The sequence below is a fragment of the Bos grunniens genome, chromosome 28 (assembly GCF_055505025.1).
Source record: "Bos grunniens cultivar Pamir isolate PY7600 chromosome 28, Bosgru_T2T1.0, whole genome shotgun sequence".
Lineage (NCBI taxonomy): Eukaryota > Metazoa > Chordata > Mammalia > Artiodactyla > Bovidae > Bos > Bos grunniens.
Window position 1 is genome coordinate 15,270,359 of NC_141192.1, and position 19,970 is coordinate 15,290,328.

At 36.9% G+C, this 19,970-nt stretch overlaps 1 protein-coding gene across 9 annotated transcripts in view; it reads right to left on the bottom strand.

The window, feature by feature from the left end:
- SAMD8 (sterile alpha motif domain containing 8) overlaps positions 1-19,970 on the bottom strand; it is a 123,327-nt gene that overhangs the window by 17,635 nt on the left and 85,722 nt on the right. For 5 of the 9 annotated variants that reach the window (XR_015156788.1, XM_086381895.1, XM_086381894.1 and 2 more), the window contains 2 exons: positions 10,015-10,607; positions 19-114 (listed from right to left, as the gene is read on the bottom strand). Coding sequence is in view for 7 of the 9 variants with exons in the window: in XM_086381895.1 (XP_086238021.1) it covers positions 19-114; positions 10,015-10,607 (689 nt within the window). In the remaining 2 variants the exon portion in view is untranslated. The remainder of the gene's footprint in view (positions 1-18; positions 115-10,014; positions 10,608-19,970) is intronic. The other 4 variants (XR_015156789.1, XM_086381899.1, XM_086381897.1 and 1 more) reach the window with 1 other exon arrangement.

A 19,970-nucleotide genomic window follows, 5' to 3' on the forward strand; every position in this document is an offset into this window, starting at 1 on the left:
TTTAAATAAGAGAGGTACCTGTGCTTGTGAAGAAGAAGAACCAGGAGCCAAATATAGCACAGAATCATGCCACATACTTCTGTCATGGCAAAGGCCCATGGAATTCTAGGAACGCTGGAAAGGAAGAAAGTTACATTTTTGGACTGACATGAAGTACATGTATGCAAATGGTGCCACCCTTTTCAATAAGATACTCTTCTAATAATGACCTTAAAAGTATTTTCTTGGGACTTCCCTGGTGGTCCAGTGGCTAAGACTCCGTGCTCCTAAGGCTGAGGACCAGGGTTCGGTTCCTGGTCAGGAAACTAGATCCCACATGCTGCAACTAAGATCTGGCTCAGCCAAATAAAGAAATATTAAAAGAAAAAAAAAAAAAAAGGTATTTTCTTTATCTGTTACTTCTTTTAGAAGATGGTATCTGGAAAACCTGAGGAAAAAAAAACTATTTCATAAAATAGTTTTATGAAACTATTTGAACCTCTTTTGTCTGTGATTCCCAGTTATGGTTCTCTGCAGAGAAGTTACAACTCTTTTCTCCTTCCCCATAGCATGACAGACCCAGATACAGGACTGCTCCCAAAAGGGAAGGGGGGAAAAGGCTCACTTCTTAAATGATATGCATTTCAGAATCCACACTGTCAGGACTTGAACTCAACTACTCTTTTTTTTGGTTGTTTGTTTAGTGTATTTTGTTTTCAAAGTAAATAGAATTTTTGTTTCGTTTTACTTCTTTTCTTGTCTCTCTCTGCCCTCCTTTGTTTTATATTTCTGTTTCTTCTGTCTTTTCCATTGATCTCTCTTTCCATACTAAATCTGCAGCGCCTGTGATTACCCACCAGTAAAAGACGTGTCACTTTTCTCAATTAAAAAGAAAGAAGGGGGTGGGGAGAAGAAGAGGAAGAAAAAGAACAAGGAAGAAAAATAAAGGAGGAGGAATGAGAAGTGTGGTGGAAGAAGACGACGGAAATGAATTACTCCAAATAGGTCATCACTGAATGATAAGATTATTGAGTTGTATTTTTATTCTTTGTTAATTTACACTAAAATTTTCCATACTATGGCACATTAATTTTATAACTAAGGAACTAAAGGTATTTTAAAAAAGAAAACATGAAATCTGGAAGATATTAACAGTCTACTCAAACCTTACTCAGAGTAACTGAAGAGAGAGAATCATCTTCATTCAGGGACTCATCTTTTACCTATTACCTCAAAAAAAAATTCCTCTTGTGTATTTTTAATCTGTTGTTGCCTTATTTATCTAGCATTATGGGGAAAAAGGTTATTTCACATAATACAAATTTTCAGATAAAAGATTCCTTTAAATGACTTCTAAAACCTTAAAACTTTTAAAACAATTTTTAAAAAGGTATATATGTAAATGGGCTTCCTTGGTGGCTAAGATAGTAAAGAATCCACCTGAAATGTAGGAGACCTGGGCTCGATCCCAGGGTAGGGAAGATCCCCTGGAGGAGGGCATGGCAACCCACTCCAGTATTCTTGGCTGGAGAATCCCCATGGACAGAGTAGCCTGGGGCTATAGTTCATGGAGTCCTAAAGAGTCAGACACAACCGAGCAACAAAGCACACAGTTTTTATGGTAAAAGTAAAAACTTTTACTGCCTCACCCTCAGCCTAAATGTAATTCTTGCTCCCCAAAGGCAATCACTTTCATTCTTGTGTTTTATTTGACATTGTATCTTCTGATAACACACACAAAAGCACATACAAATACACACACACACTCTCTCTCTCCCATGCTCTCAATATTATTTCATAATTCTGTTTCAAATAATTTTTGGCTTTTACTTAATGTAAAATTTTAAGTGTAGTTCACAATGGAGTATTACTCAGCCATTAAAAAGAATACATTTGAATCAGTTCTAATGAGGTGGATGAAACTGGAGCCTATTATACAGAGTGAAGTAAGCCAGAAGGAAAAACATAAATACAGTATACTAATGCATATATATGGAATTTAGAAAGATGGTAACAATAACCCGGTGTACGAGACAGCAAAAGAGACACTGATGTATAGAACAGTCTTATGGACTCTGTGGGAGAGGGAGAGGGTGGGAAGATTTGGGAGAATGGCAATGAAACATGTAAAATATCATGTAGGAAACGAGTTGCCAGTCCAGGTTCGATGCATGATGCTGGATGCTTGGGGCTGGTGCACTGGGACGGCCCAGAGGGATGGTATGGGGAGGGAGGAGGGAGGAGGGAGGAGGGTTCGGGATGGGGAACACATGTATACCTGTGGCGGATTCATTTTGATATTTGGCAAAACTAATACAATTATGTAAAGTTTAAAAATAAAATAAAATTAGAAAAAAAAATAAAAAAATAAAATTTTAAGTGTAGTTCATAGTTAAGATAATGGAATACAATCTCTCATAAAACTTTTTACAATTCTCTGGAGCTAGGAACTTCCTGTTCTGTTTCTTGGGTGCCTATCACCAATTCACCTCCAGACTATTCTATCAATATCAAGAAATTGAGAATTGAGATAGAGAAATCTATCCAAGAGCTCCTTCTTTGGAAAGCCTGCATTTTCTACTCCTTCTGCATGGTGTTTCTTAGAGTAAAACTTAACCCTCATCTTGGGAATTCTTTTCTATATTGGATACACTATTTCCTGAATCCCATGTCCTCCTCTGGAGAAGGCAATGGCACCCCAACTCCAGTACTTTTGCCTGGAAAATCCCGTGGACGGAGGAGCCTGGTGGGCTGCAGTCCATGGGGTCGCTAGAGTCGGACACGACTGAGTGACTTCACTTTCACTTTTCACTTTCATGCACTGGAGAAGGAAATGGCAACCCACTCCAGTGTTCTTGCCTGGAGAGTCCCAGGGACGGGGAAGCCTGGTGGGCGGCCGTCTCTGGGGTCGCACAGAGTCGGACACGACTGAAGTGACTTAGCAGCAATAGCAGCAGCATGTCCTCCTCTTTCTCAATTTACTTCTTAGTTTTGATGTAGTGTATCCTTGAATTATTTTCTCAGATGAGGGACTACAAGATGAACTTGTTTTTAATGTCAAATCTACTGAGGTTTAATTTAAAAATTCACCATTTTTAGCTATAGAGTTCCATGAGTCTTGACAAACATTCGGTCATGAATCACCACTACAATAAAGATAACGGAACACTTTCATCACTCCAAAAGCTTCTCGTGTCCCTTCACTGTCATCAGTCTCCTCCTTTACTTTCAGCTGTGCGGCCATCACTGATCTGACTTCTGATGCCTACAGGTTTGCCTTTTCTAGAATGGCATATAAAGGCAATCAAACAATGTTTGTCCAAACACCTTTTGTATCTGGCTATTTTCATGTAATATATTTCAGATTCATCCATGTAACTGTGTGTACAATTCTTTGTCCACAATTTCCTTATCCATTCACAAGCTATGGGTATTCTGGGCTATTTCCAGGTTTGGGTGATTATGAACAGGTCTTTGCATGGACATACGTTTTCATTTTTCTTGGGCAAATACCTAGGAATGACATCATTGAGTTCTATGTTAAGAATATGTTTAACTTCTTAAGAAACTATCAAGAGCTTCCCTGGTGGCTCAGTGGTAGAGAATCTGCCTGCCAGTGCAGGAGACGGGTTCAATCCCTGATCTGGGAAGATCCCACACGCTGTGGAGCTACTAAGTTCATGTGCCACAACTACCGAGCCTGTGCTCTGGAGCGGGGACCCCCAACTACTGAGCCCATGTGCCACAACCTATTAATACTGAAGTCAGTGCACCCTCCAGTATCTACAGTCCTTTTCTCTTCTGCAGGTTTTCCACGGAGAGGAATTTGTTCCCTTGCTTGGAGGATTGGGGCTGGTATGACTGGGGATGGGAAGTTAGTCTGGCTACTTAAGGAAGGGAGCTTGAAGTCTTGTGATCAGTCCATAGATTTATAGTTAATCACCTTGAAAATACAATGAAACACGCCCCTTTGTTCTCATCTGGGAATGGTGTCCCCGAGTCCAGAGACCCTCCCATCAACTATGTTCGAGAACAAACTACCTGTCTTCAGTTGCAGTAGAACAGGTCTTAAATAGATTTTTAACCAGTTCTCCCATATTTAGCTTCTATCTATACCCTGTCTTGAGAGATGCTTAATGCCTCTTGTTTTGAAAGTTTTTCTGGAGCACCGCAGTACCAATAAACTCACCTCTTAGGCGCTGCTAGTCCTTAATCTCACAATAGGCACTTAGCTTTCTACTTTACAAATTTTCATTATTATCACTGCTTCTGCCTTCATTGGATTATTGGGAACCACCATCTCTGCTTTTTCCTGTTTGTTTTTTAGTGAAGCATTGTAAGGAAATTGTCAAATGTGTTTTCAATATCTCAAATTTATTTTGATGTAATGTTTTCTAAAGTGCAGTATACATGTTTTTCCTTTTTTTTCGGGATATAATTTAATTTTCCTTCATAATTCAGAGTCATTACTATGAACACAGACTATTACACTGGACAAGGTAATGACCTCAGGGACTACTGAGAAATTAAAGGCAGTTAAGCCTGAGATTGATGTGGCTTTTCCATAATTTATGTGTGCTTTTTACAGTGCTTCTGTTTCCTCCCTTGTTATTATGGTTATTAGCTATCTCTCCTCACATGTAAGTGGGCCTGCCTCTAAAAGCATCTGTTTCCTAATTTTTTGTTTATGATGTGCTGAAGCTCTTGGAATTGTGTCAAGTAAGCTTGACACAACAAAGATCACTGTGAAAGTGATTAGGAATGTTCCCAAGGGAAAATCATAGAGTAATGGGGAAATGAGATCAGGAAGGCAAGGAAGCAAGGCAAGGGTGAAACATCAAGCAAACCTCTGTGGTAAACTCAGGCAAGGGCAACTTTGGCTCAGTTCTGTGGGGAACCTGGGAGACAGTGCAGGTCCAACCTAAAAGCTGTTCCTAACTTGGGCAAAGAGAAATGAAATACATATACCCAACCTCACATCATCGGTTAAGAGCTGCTGCTAAGGATGGAAAGTTCCAAGCATGTCTGGTTCTCTTTTTAAGCAGGCAAAGTGTATCCCAGCAGCCCAAGAGCAGTCCTCTAACAAAGACACACAACTGCTGGATGCTGGGAGTATAAATGTGCAAGAAAATGGAAAAGCAATCCAAGAGGATATGGAAGGAATGCTGACAGCTCCTGCTACTATTCTCCTGTGAATGAAGCTGATATTCAGGAGCATGAGGCTTTGTAGCTGGTGGCACTGTAGCATGTTAGGCAAAATTTGGTTTCAAATCCCCATTGCAAACTGAAAACATATGTCCATACACAACTCTGTATATGAATGTTCATAGCAGAAGTATCAATAGTAGCCAAAAAGTGAACCCAACTCAAACATTCATCAATTAATGAATGGATAAGCTAAATGCAGTATATCCATACAATGAAATAATATTCTGTAATAAAAAGGAATGGTGTACAGATGCATACTACTCATATGGAAGAATCTTAGAAACAGTATGCTAAATTAAAGAAGCCAGACACAAAGTAAGGCCACATGTTGTGTACGGCCATTATATGAAATGTCCACAAGAAATCCATAGAAAGTAGATCTGCTTGCCAGAGCCTAGAGGGAGAAGGGAAATGGGGTGGGACTGATAATATGACTTTATTTAGAGTGTTGAAAATGTTCTGGAAGTAGTGGTGATGGCTGCACAACTTTATAAATATACTAAAACCCACTCAATTGTACACTTTAAAATAAAATCCTCATGATCACTTCCCCTCTTTTTTCTCATTATGCCTTGTTATAGTCATCTACAGAACCTCAGCATTCATTCTCTGATTTGAGATTTGAGTTTTTGGTTCAATATCACTCCAAAGCTTCTTTTGTTGTGATATTTGTTCTTCTCACTCCTCTTTTTACTTTTCCTCCAACTTCTTCTTTGACTCCACTTCAGTGACCTACACCCACTGTTATAAATTGGATCTTGTCATCACCAAGATTATTCTTCACAGCTCAAGGTCAAGAATCCTATACTAACCAACATTTCTTGTTTTTCCATCTTACTCCTCCTAGTTCTCCAACTTTAATAATTCTGAGACCCAAAATCCATAGATCTTAATAACACTTCTTCTGTCCTTCACCTACTTCATATCCTCCCATACCTCCTTATCCACCTAAGTCAGTCATTATACTCACTCTCTTTCTTCTTCTTCCTTTACTGTACTGCCTAGCAAAGTTTTGACCCCACCAAAATCCAACTATCTACCTAGTCTATACCTGTATCTGTGCAGTTGAGTGGTGAAAAAACACGAAGTCAACCTATTAACTTCAAGCAGGCCCTTAGTGCTGCTGCTACATCACACAAGTCTATTCATTCATAGACGGCCATTTCACACTTATCCTTTCTCCTCAAACCTCTGACCTTCTCTCTCTTCTAAATCTGTTTTCAGAGAAGATAAAGACAATCAGCAGAGTACTTCCTCATGCTCTACCAACACAACTGGCAATCTTATATCTGTTTCCATATTTTCTATCCTCCCCTGTTATGAATGAATAGATCATGTCACTAAGAAAGACCTGCCTCACCCACCTACAAGATCCAACCCCTTGTTATCTACTTAAGGACATTACTCCATCAATTATACCCTCTCATATTCTTTCCCTTAAATTGGGTCATTCCCATCATCAGTACAACAGCCACGCTATACAATATGGTCCATCCAAAATAAAACCCTGGTGACTCCTCTCCAAGCTACAGCTCCATTTCTCTGCTGCCCTTACAGGAAAACTTTTAGGGGCCTGTAAGACTTGATTGTTTCCAGTTTCTCTCCTCCCATTTTCCTTCTCTCTCTCACATCATTTCTTTGCCCTTCCTCTTTTTTTAACTTTGAAAAATTCTGATAACAACAACAACAAAAAACTTTAAAGAATAAACACTTTATATTTTTTATTTAAATTTATTCATTGTTTACAATAACATTTCCCCACATTTGCTTTATTTCTCTCTTTCTTTACATACCTACACACACACACACATACTTTCTCTCTGAGACTAAATCTTTCCTGAAAAGTTGCAAACATTGTGACACTTCTTCTCTAAAACTTCAACATATATGTCCTAAGATCAAGGGTACCTTCTTTATAACCCAATACACTATTATACCCAGGAAACTGTAATACTTAGTGTTATATTGTATCATTTGATATGCAATCTATATTCAAATTTTCCTAATTATCCCTAAAATGTTCTTCCAGCAGTTTTTTTTTCTTGATCAAGGATCCAATTAAAGTTCATGTACTGTGTTTGGGTTTGGCTCTTCAACTTCTCTTATAATTCCCTTGAGGAACTTCTTGGTTTTGTTTATCACTATGGGTTCATAGATTCTTAGTATATTATAATTCATTACCATCATTATGCTTCTTGATGTTCTGACTGTCCTAATTTGATTAGTGGGAGCCCCTTAAAACCAGATCTTATGTTATTTTGATAGGTTTCCATTGGTTTCCACTTCCTTGCTTTATGGCATAAGATCTATTTCATGCTCATTTTATGCTTACCATGCTCCAAACTTAAAATCAGCCATTTCTCTAAGGAGTCCTGGTCTGTTCCTTTAGTAGAGGTTGGGATTTAGGAACCATGATCTGGATGCTCATGGTGCTTCATTGCTACTGAGTTTTTCTTACAAACCATTTCATCAGTTCACAGAAATCTTCCTCATTCTTTTCTATGATTAGATAATACTCTGTTGTGTAAGTATACCACAGTGTATTCAGCCAGTTTTCTGTGGATAAGCATTTACAGTATTTCCAATATTTATAATTTTTACACATAATGTCACAATGAATAACTTTGTACATATGCTGCTTCATATGTGTGGAGATACACCTTTGGGTATATTCCAGTCTCACATTCTCTCTTGAATCCACTACAATCAGGCTTTTGCCCTGGTCAGGGTCAACAGTCATTTAACCTCATCTTACTTGACCCCTCTGTAGCATCTGACACAGTTAATTATAAATTATTCCTGTCTTCTAAAAATACTTAAAAAACAAACAAACTTGGCTTCCAGAATACTCTCTTGCTCTCTCTGCCCTGACTTCCTCAGTCTTCTTTACTGATTTTGACTTACTCTTCTGACCTCTAGATATTATACTTATTCTTGGGATCAATCTTCAATCTTCTTCCTTTCCCTTCTAAACTCACCACCTAGGAGACATTAACCAATTATCACAGTTTTACTTATGCTCGTAACTCCCAAATTTCAGCCCAGACTCTCTGAACTCTAACTCATCTTCCCATCTCTTACTTGACATCTGATTTGGTGTAAAACATACCTCAAACATGACATGTCTAAAACCAAACCCTCACTTTTTTCTCCAAGAAGTTGGAAGTCTTTCCACAGTCTTCCCACCTCTATAAAGGGCAACTTCATCCTTCCAGATGCTCAAGTCAAAAATCTTGGAATAATCCTTGAATTCTCTCTTTTTCCTACACCTTACATGCAAATCCATCAGCAAATCTTGTTGCAAACACACACACATATATGTGTGTACCACTACTATCCTAATCCAACTCACCTCATCTTTGTCTAGATGAATTCCAATAACTGAACTAACCTCTGCTTTCCCATCCCTATCCTCATGCTGTTCTCAATGCAACAACCATTAGAGTGCCCTTTTAAAATGGGCATTAGATCACTCTGCTCTTATCCTAAATGCTTTTCAATGGCTTCCCTCTTCACTTAGAATGAAAGCTAAAGTCCTTACAATTGTCAACAAGTACACAGACAGTCTGGATTCCTGTCTGCTCTTAGATCTCATCTCCAACTGTTCTCCCCATCTCTCAATTGGTGTTCCTTAAACATGCTAAGCCTACTAACAATTCAGGACTTTTGCACCCTGCTGTTTCTTCTGCCTAGAGTACTCTTATCCACATGCTATCTTCTTTACTTCCTTAGGGTCTTCTGTTGGAAAAAATGCGTACGATAAAACAGGGAAGGAGATACAAGGATCTAACAGTTTCTTAAACAGCTTTCATTCTTTTTTTTTTTCTTTTAGCATCACCCTTTCTCAAAGCTCATAGTATCCAGAGCTTTGAGAAATCTGCAACTTAGATTGGGTTGTTTCTCAGTTTTCCTGATGGCTGCTTTAGAATTAGGTTACTTTAGCTCTGCTTGTTGCTACTCACCCATCTGCTTTCAAACATTCAAAAATGTACGGCTCTCTTCTCCTCTCTTATCTGCCCTTTCCTTGTGTTTATAATTTATGACCAACAAACAAACATAACTTCTTCACTATGCTTTTTGTCAGGGCTTGAGAGAGAATAAAACATGATATATGTGTCATTCTGCCACCTTAACGTGGACACTGTAATTCACTTCATTAAAAAAAAAACCCATATACTATAAGGCACTTTCAGAAGGGTACAATATTTTATAAAAACAAACAAGATAGCAATACAAACTAAAAAGACGTTTTAAAATCACAAATATAAAAAACTATAGTTTCAAGTTTTGTTCTATTCCTATTTTTCATTTAATATACTGTATTCTTTTTTATGCACTCAGTATTTATAAACCAACAGAATACTATCAACAATCAGTTTGTAGCATCTGTGATAATTCTAATTTATTTGATGACACAGGAGACTTCCCCACATTTTTAGAAAAGCAAAACCCTGTTCATCTTTAAAAAAAAAAAAAATAATAACCTAATTCCATCTATTACAAATAACATTCCAGGAAACCCTTTTAAAATATGAAGTGCCCAAGGAGCTATAACGTAAATATAGAAAATATTACAGCTATAACATAGAAAAATAGAAATATAACATGGAAAAATAAAATAAGGAGTGGTTCTTTCTACTCATCTAGACTTAAGGTCTAGTTTAAGGGAAAAAGGCAATTCCAAAGACTATCTTTACTATTACCAGATAAAGTAAATGGAAAGTATATATCAACCAAAGCAACAGTAATAACCTAATTGTCATGAATATATTATCACTGCTATTATAACTATCTTCTACAAATTTGGTAACTAGAAAGAAAACTTACCTGTCTAAGAATATATCTGGGAGTGGTGGATAGGTCTGCATGTCAGGCACTCGCTCGTGGACAATAACCATTATGAAAGATGTAAATCCAAATACTATGAAAACATATATACAACTCAGTATGGTCTTCCAATACTCTGGGTCCAGTCTTCGAATAGAATGTTTGTTTTTACCATTCACATACTGGTACTGATCAGAATTCAAATCAGTGATGGGTCCATCACAGTCATGTGAAGGCTCCCCATTACAGAGCCACTCTGCACTCTGAAGAGCACTGATAAATGGAGTCATGGGACTCATGGGACTGTCACTGTTGTAGCCCATCTCTTCTAAAACATCAATATGTATTTTCTGCAATTTTCGAACTGAGAGCATTAACCTTTTAATGTCCCCTAAGACTTTGATTTCCAGAGGAGGAGATCGGAGATCATATTCAGTCAATGTAAGCAATGTGATTCCATCAAGTCGGTGCTTGTTGCATAAAACATCCACATACTCAAAAAAGCCTTCATCCTTCAGCCAAACAGCTACATGCTTGGTAGTCCAGCGGCGAATGCAGAGTTGATTAGGAACAGCCATTTCTTCTTCAACTGTCTGTCAAGGGAAAATAGGAAAATAAACAAAAACTCAACATGCCCTAGCAACTTCTTTGAGGATTAAACACATAAATACACCAGAAACAGTTATTCATCCACACTGCTATATTGGCTTCTGGACAAGAAAAAAGAAATAAAATTATTCATTAATGAGTAGTTTTCAATAGATTTACATTCTAATAAGTTTATACACATAAATTCAGTAGCAGAGGAAAGCTAATAACCAAACAGTTTTATAAAATGTTTTTTTGGTAATATTTTACAAGTGGCTTTCCCATACCATAGCAGGCCATAACTTAATTAGAAAAAGACTACTGGTGAGAACAATTGAGAAAAATAACTCAACACTTTCATAAAATGAAATATACAGAAAGATGTGTCATATGTGAAAATAAATCAAATTTTAGAAATCTTCACGTTTGAGGGATAAATATCTCTCCTGCCTCTAAACTGCCTTGTCGTGGTGAAGCAGCGTGAATAACTCAGTGAAGCTATGAGTCATGCAATGCAGGGCCACCTGAGACAGATGGTCACAGTGAAGAATTCTGATAAAACGTGGTCCACTGGAGGAGGCAACGGCAAACCACTCCAGGATTCTTGCCATGAGAACCCCATAAACTGTATAAAAAGGCAAAAAGATATGACACCAAAAGATGAGCTCCCAGCTCAGAAGGAAGAGCGGAAGGCAATCACTAACAGCTCTGAACAGCCGGCTCAATGGAAAGACCCTGATGCTGGGAAGGACTGAAGGCAGGAGCAGAAGAGGGTGACAGGATGGAATGATTGGATGGCATCACTGATTCAATCGACATGAACTTGGGCAAACTCTGAGAGATGGTGAGGGACAGGGAGGCCTGGCGCACTATGGGGTCACAAACAGTTGGACACAATTTGGCAACTGATTGAACTGAACAGCAACTGATTCCAAAAAGAAACAAAACAAAACCAAAAACCCACAAAGGTAGATGGAAAACTAATTTCAGGAAACCCCTTAAGATGAGACATATTTCTATCTACTATACAAATAATTTCTACAATAGATATAAAATCTTTACCAGATATAAATATCTATAAATATCTTAATAGCTCATTTCTTCCTATACCTTGAATATTCCATTACAGAACTTATAAGGAATTTCCTTCTTAAAATATCATTGTGATTTAGTGATAAAACACTTCAATGCCCACAAATTTGAGGGGCTATATTTTATACTGCAATTATAGTAATTTTTTCTTTCTTTTTTTTGTGGCCACACCACACAGCTTGTGGGATCTTAGTTCCTGACCAGGGGCTGAATCTGAGTCCTCAGCAGTGAAAGTGCTGTGTCCTAACCACTGGACCTCCAAGGAATTCCCTATACTTCAATTATAAAAGGAATGTACCATTTCAAAAAATACTAATAATTTTTACTACTTTGCCCACACAGTTCTGTTTATGTTCTTTTTCTATTTTAAAGTGTTCAGTAACTTGGGCCTATATCAGGCTTCTAAACTTTTATCAGATACATGGGAGACAAAGGCTTACATGGAAAAACCTAAAGTACTTTCTCAACAACTAAAGTCAGTGGGTTTTCTGACATTTTCCAGATTACTAAAGACCACATTTTCTACTGAGATGATTTTTAAAAAACACAGTAGGTAAACTTTAAAGCATTAAAAAAGAAGAAGAAAGAATGACACAACAAATACTCACATGCCCACTACCCAGCTTGGGGAAAAAAAAAAAAATTAAACAGTTCCAATACATATGTTCCGTTTCTTAATTTGAATAGTAGTTATACACTGAATATTCATCAATCCGTACACTTATGAGCTATACTTTACATGTGTTAAACTTGATTTTAAAAGTTTTAAAAACTAAAACAAAACATCAATACCCTTCTCTCCTCCCAGATGTAGTAACTCCTGGTTTTAGTGCTTATCATTCCCTTATAAGCATTCATTTAGTGCTTATCATTCCCTCATAAGCATTTTTGGCTATGAAAACTTTCTATGCTTCCTTATGTGGAGGAAAAGTAAAAAGCTGCCATTTCTGCATTCTTCTAGCCAACACAAACTGTTGCCACAAATAATTACCTGAAAAAGGCAAATACTCAGCTACATAAGTACTTTTTACACCATCAAAAATATTCAGCCAACAAGAAACATGCTCATTAAATGTTTATATTTTGATTACTACAAAGCAAACCTAGTTTTTGGAAACCTTACATCAGTGTTTCCAAACAAAGCTTTTAACAGTATAAAGCCACAACAGCTTTCCAGTCTTAGTCTTTTTACCTATAATATAGCATCACCACCCCAAAGGACAGGGAATTATGATTTATTCACTTCAACTCATGGAATTTACACACATTGATGTATATAATTTTATATCACTTATTACATATATATAGCTCCATTTAAAATGATTTTTCTATATGTTAATACATATAGACAGCCAGATGGCTTCATCCTACATACTACATACATATCTTTTCCCCAAGGTATTCTCTGACTAAATTACTTCAACCCTGAATATCCAACAAGTGCATGCTATGAACTCTGCAACAATTACAATGTAAAAAGTATGAGAGGCTCATCTCATACAAAATAAGGCCAGATTCCTTCTGTCGTTTTATTTCTATTTCACTTTCTCATTTTTCTAACAGCTTACCACCAGTGGGTTCCAAATCACTCCCATCCTTTTAGCCTTGTTCTTCAGTAGAGTTTCATTTCATACACTGCTCAAAATGATCTCTCTCATATTTTTTTTTTTTTCTGTCTTGTATCACCTCCAATCTGGCTAACAATCTGTTCTTTATATCCTCAATTTAACTAACAAACAGGCTTTGATGCTGGTGTTTCAGCTGCTAGAAAATATGAGTTGTCGTACAAGAAAGCTCCCTAGAAGTCTTTGAACCTGCTGTGGCAATGCCCTAAAAGCATGACACATTGCCCTGCTGTACTTCATCAGGTCAGGGCACGCCCTTTAATTCTCTACTGCTACATACAGTTAGAGGCCCATATTTAGTTAACACTATGAACACCTGCACTAAAGAGGTATATTAGAAGATGATAAAAGGCTTCAGGACAACATAGTATTTTTGTTGTACCACAGGACCTACAGGGAACAGGAAACTTTTAATGAAGAATATGACAGCTATAGATTTCATACAAATATACAGAATGAAGAAATTAGTAAACATTTCAGAATACTTTCAGCTTTAATCAATAATTAATATGAATCAACTATCAGTTAAAGGGACTTCTGTTTCTGACCAAGATGCAGTAAGAGAAACCAGATTTACTTTTCCACCTGAAACAGCCAAAATATAGACAAAATATATGTAGAGAAAACCAGTTTCAAAACAGTGGGCACAAGACAGCAAGGAGACCCTTGAGAGGAGGAAACAAGGCGAGCCCTACTGCCCCTGCCATGAGTGAGCGGTGTAGGATATAATCTGGGTGAGGCCCAGCAGACTATGTGAGTGGCGATGGAAGTGAAAGTCTAGGGGAATCAAGGTGGTTAGTGTACACGGGATAGAATAATAGAGGGGAGAAAGACAGAGAACTTGATATAGACTGAATGCTTATATTCCTGTATTGAAATTCTGACTCCTAGTGGGATAGTATTAGAAGGTGATTAGGTCATTATGGCAGAATCCTCATGAACAGAATTAATGCCCTTATATACCCCAGAGAGCTCTCTCAGCTGTTCTGCCCTGTAAAGACACAGATAAAAGAAGACCACCTATGAAGCAGACCTCATAGACACCAAATCTGCTGGCAGTTTGATCGTGGATTCCTTGGCCTCCAGATCCATGAGAAATAGATGTGTTAAGGCACTCAGCCTACAGTAATTTTGTTATAACACTATACGTAGACTAAGATGGAACTCCAGAGATTTGCAAAGAATCTCCCTTGAACAGGCAGCTGAATGCTGATCAACACTTGTATGTGAGGAAACCAAACAAGACTGAAAAAAGAACCACCCAGAAAGATTAGAGGTGATAATAATGCCTAGTACTCACCCAAGATCACTAAAAGCACCTACCGCAAATAACCAGGCTGGAAAAAAAAAATCTCATGATTCATGGGGCACTAGGCAGAGTACACAGCAAGATCTTTCCATAGTAGAAAGGCAAAATTAACCCTAAAACAGGAGCTCTCAAGTGGGGGCAACTGGCACCCCAAAACATTTGGCAATTTCTAGAGATATTTTTGGTTGTCACAGCTAGGGGCTCATCTAAAGACTAGAGACTAGGGATACTGTTAAAACACTCTGCAATGCATAGGACAGTCCCTCACAACAAAGAATTGGTGCTGGTATGCAGAAATCCTGCCCTAAACCTAAACATGTCTCTGGTTCAGCCAAACATATCTTAAAAGCAGAATCAAAAGGATCAGAGTTGTTTTCAAGTAATTTAATTATATCCCTAAACAAAGCGGGAGAATATTAATAGGAATACAAAAGTATTCAGCACCCAACGGGTAAAATCACTATGTCTGGGAACCAATCAAAGATGACCAGGCATGCACAGAAGTAGGAAAACTCACCTACAACATGTAGAAAATCAATTGAAATTGACCCAGAACAGACAGATAATAAAATTATCAGACAAGGATGTTAACACAGATATGATAACTGTATTACATATGTTCAAAAAGTGAAATAGAGATATGGACACATAAGATCCAACTCAAACTTCTAGAAATGAAATTGCAAAGATATGTAATAAAAAACACATTGGATGGGATTAATAGCTGATTAGATACTATTGAGGCACAGTAAACTTGAAGACATAATATGAATTATTCAAAATCAAACACAGGAAAAAGAGAGCTTTTAAAAATGAAGAGAACATTATTCAGTCTTTAAAAGGAATCTTGAAGACCTTGTGCTAAATGAAGTAAGTCAGACACAAAAGGACAAATGTTGTATGATTCACTTTAGATGAGGTCAAATTCATAGAGACAGAAAGCAGATAGTAGTTTCCAGGGACTGAGCAATAGGAGACAAAGGGGAATTACTGTTTGATGGGTACAAAGTTTCCATTTGGGATGATGAAAAAGTTCTGGAAATGGATGATAGTAATGGGTGCACCACAAAGTAAATGTACTTAATGCCACTGAATTATGGACTTCAAAATGATTACAATATTTTGCTATGTATATTGTACCATGATTAAAAAAAAAGAAAAAGAAACAAAACGAAAAGAACATCAGTGAGAGGTGGGACAACTTCAAACCATCTAATAGATGCATTTATGTGGCCTGAAGGGAGGAGACAGGAGAGGACAGGAAGAAACATTTTGAAGTACCAATGGCCAGCATTTTTCAAAATCTGGTGAAAACTATAAACTCACACCCAAAAAGCTCAATAAACTTCAAACATTAGAACCACACAAAAAACTATACCACACCATAACATAATCAAATTACTCAAAATCAGCGATAATGAGAAAATCTTAAAAGTAAAAAGAGAAGATATATACATTACATACACAGGAACAAAGATAATGATAGCAGATTCCTCACAGGAAACAATGGAAGTTAGAAGACAGTGAAATAATGTCTTTAAAACAGCAAAAGGAAAAAAAAAAAAAAAACAACCTATAATTCTATGACCAGTAAAATGTTGTTAAAAAACAAAGGTAAAATAAATACTTTTTCAGACACACAAAAGCTAAATAATTTCATCTCCAGCAAACCTGAACCACCAGAAATGTGAAAAGGAAGTCCTTCACACAGAACAAAAATGCCATCATATGAAAATAAGAATCTATGCAAAGCATGGAAGAATATCAGAAATGGTAGATACATGGGGTAAATACCTAAGTAAAATACATGTCAACAATGGCACAGAAGTTGGGAGAAACAGACTACTAAAATAAAATTCTTCCAGAAAAGCAGGGAATATTTCTGAATTCATTCCATAAGGCCAGTATTATCCCGATACCAAAACCAGACATGACATTACAAAAAAATAAAACTATAGCCTGACAAGCCTTAAGAACATAGAAGGAAAAATCTGAAACATATCTCAGCAAATCAAATTCAGTAGTATTTTACAAGGATTCATATTTTATATACAAAAACATTCATATTTTACAGCAAGACAAGAAAAATTTAAACATAAAATTAAAAAAATTTTTTTTCTCTGCCTTTGGCCTCTTCCTTCACCACCAAGAACTGCATATCTGCATTATGCATCAACCAAACCTCCCCCATTGGCAGAAACACCTGCTCAGCCATAAAGTGCAACATTCTTCCAGCATCAATAAGACAACTCCTTAAAAGATAACATTCCTTCTTGATCTTGTTAAGAGGCCACAAGACTTTTAGATATGGAGTATTAAACTGTCAATAATATGTCATTTAATGTACAGCCCTCTGTCTCAAAAAAACAAACAAACAAACACAAAAACTCACATAACTATGCCTACACTTCTAATTGGTAGAACAGCTCTGAGAGTTTTCTGACATGCTGTTCTTGGGTTATAGTCTCCAGTTTGGCTCAAATAAAATTTTCCATTTCTTTCTTAGATCGACTGATTTTCATTGACATGCATCAATTCTTACCAAATTTGGTCTATAAATTCCATGCAGTCCCAATCAAAATCCCAACAAGTTTCTTTGTAGATACTGATAAACTTGATTTCAAAAGCTGATATGGAAATGCAAAGGACACAGAATAACCAAAACAAGCTTGAAAAAGAATAAGATTAGATAACTAATTACAAGACTCATTGACTCATTGGAAAAGACCCTGATGCTGGGAAAGATTGAAAGCAGGAGGAGAAGGGGACAACAGAGGATGAGATGGTTGGATGGCGTCACCGACTCCATGGACATGAGTTTGAGTAAGCTCCAGGAGTTGGTGATGGACAGGGAGGCCCGGCGTGCTGCAGTCCATGGGATCGCAGAGAGTCAGACATGACTGAGCCACTGAACTGAACTGAGTACTGGCATAAAAATAAATCAATGGAACAGAACAGAGAATTGAGAAACGGACCTACATATTTATGGATATATAATTTTCTACAGTTGTGCACAGGCAATTCAGTGGAGAAAGAATAGTCTTTTCATCAAATGCTAGATCAAATGAATATGTATATGCAAAACCAGTAATCCATACCTCTCACCACATATAAAAATTAACTTCAATGGATTATAGACCTAAGGTAAAATCTAAAACTAGAAAACTTCTAAAAGAAAATATATGAGAAAATCTTTTTGAATTTAGGTTAAGTAAAGATTTCTTAGATATGACAACAAAAACAAAATCCTTAAGAGAACAAGTTGATAAACTGGACTTCATTTGCCTAGCTAGGTGACTTAAGGACATAATTTTATGGTTTTTACTCTACAAATTTCTGCATTGTTTTGATCTGTTAAAGCATATACTTCTATAATAAAGACAGAAAAATATACAGAAGAACAATGTATCTGTTGAAGAACACTGAAATTATAATTTCAAAATTACACCTGCCTCAAGAACTACTTTTAATTTTTTAATTTATCTTTCATACATAGTATTTTCTATACATAAAATTTCTACAGAGAAATCATGCCACACGTAATACATTTTTACTTAACATTGTTGCATGAGTTCTGTTTAACGTCATCAAACTATCCTTTGAAAAGGACATTCCATTGTATGTCCATACAATAATCTGCCGATTTCCCAATGTTGGCAACTGTTCACAATTTTATTACTATTACAAACAGTACTGCAGTGTCTTCGGTTAGATTTCTAGAAGTAGAATAACAGAATCAAAAAATTCTGACATGTTATTTGGACACTAACTCCTAGGTAGTCATTAAAGCCTGATCCACATCAAAAAGCTTGACCCACATCAAAAAGCATGACGGTGCCTGTCCAAAATGTTAATGGGTACATAAAGGAAAGATCTCAACTTGAGAGACAACTTAAAAGAAGTTTATTTTGAAATCATGAGCAATTAAGAAATTAGTCATCAAAGGTCAATACAAGGCACTGAGAACACAGTCCACTCATGCAGAATCGTACCAACAGGCATTACTCAAACTTAGTTCCAACTCATAGATAATACATAAACTAAAGTATCTGACTGTTCTGTACAGATATCTTATCTTTTGGATGGACTCTGACAAATTTTTGAAACCTATTCAAAAATTCAATTTTCAGCATATCAACTTGTTCATTTACTAGCAAATTAATATTTCTCTCCAAATTTAGTTCACATTGATTAGAGATTTCAACAGCTTGACAGCAAAATAATTCATTATTTCCTATGATCTTATCTCCATACTTAACACAATGAAAACAGCTTTCATAAACACAAGAACTTTAAATCTGGTATTTCTTTTTTTTTTTAAGTCTTTATTAAATTTGTTACAATCTTGCTTATGTTTTTGCTTTTTTGGCCATGAGGCATGTGGGACCTTAAGCTTCCCCGCCAGGGATCAAACCTGCACCCAGTGCTTCGGAAGACTAAGTCTTAACCACTGGACCACCAGGGAAGTCCTCCCCAAATCTGGTATTTCTTAACAGAAGCATGGCTATTCATTAATCAATGAGTGGTATGCATTCACTGGAGTGATAAGCACTAAATTATTATCTTCACAATAATATAAATAACTCAGTTATGAATACTATATTAAAACTATAAATACTGTATATTAGGTGTAACAAACCAAGCACAATCAGTCCAGAACTACAAAAAGAGACAATGTCTATCAACAAACTCTCCCTATTCTGCCTCACTAAAGCTCTGTGTTTTGCCCTTCCCTATCTCTGTGACTGATCAGCTACAGGACAATCTGGCCACTGGAAATGATGACTTGACGCAAGGAGTATTACTATCTGTGAATCACCACTGACTCAGTGTCTGTGACAAATACGGTGAAATGGCACTCAGCATCCTTTCCAATCTCCCTCCAGTTGTTTTTTGTACTACAGAGGTTAAAAAACTAAAAATTATCCTCCAGGATCCCTTGCCACTAAGGTTCTAAATGTGAATTAAGTTTAGCCAACTATATCCTCTGACATGAGATGTGGAAAAGTGATGTTGAAAGCTGAGCTTCTCTGTACACCAGTGTTGAATCAAATCTCAGAGAAAGTTTTGGCTGAAGTAGAAAAGAACAGCTTTACTGCTTTCCCAGGCAAAATGGGAAACAGCAGGCAAATACCCTCAAAACCATCTGTCCCAACTTGGGGAAGACAAGAAGTTTTACAGTAATTGTCCAAGAGGGTGTGATCAGCTCCTAGACATTCTTTTGATAGGTTGATGGTGAGGTAAGTAGGAGTCAGCATCATGAACCTTCAGGTCCAACTGGTCTGGGGTCTACATGCTTGTGGACAGAATATCATTGTTAATCATTAACTTCTCCCACCTGG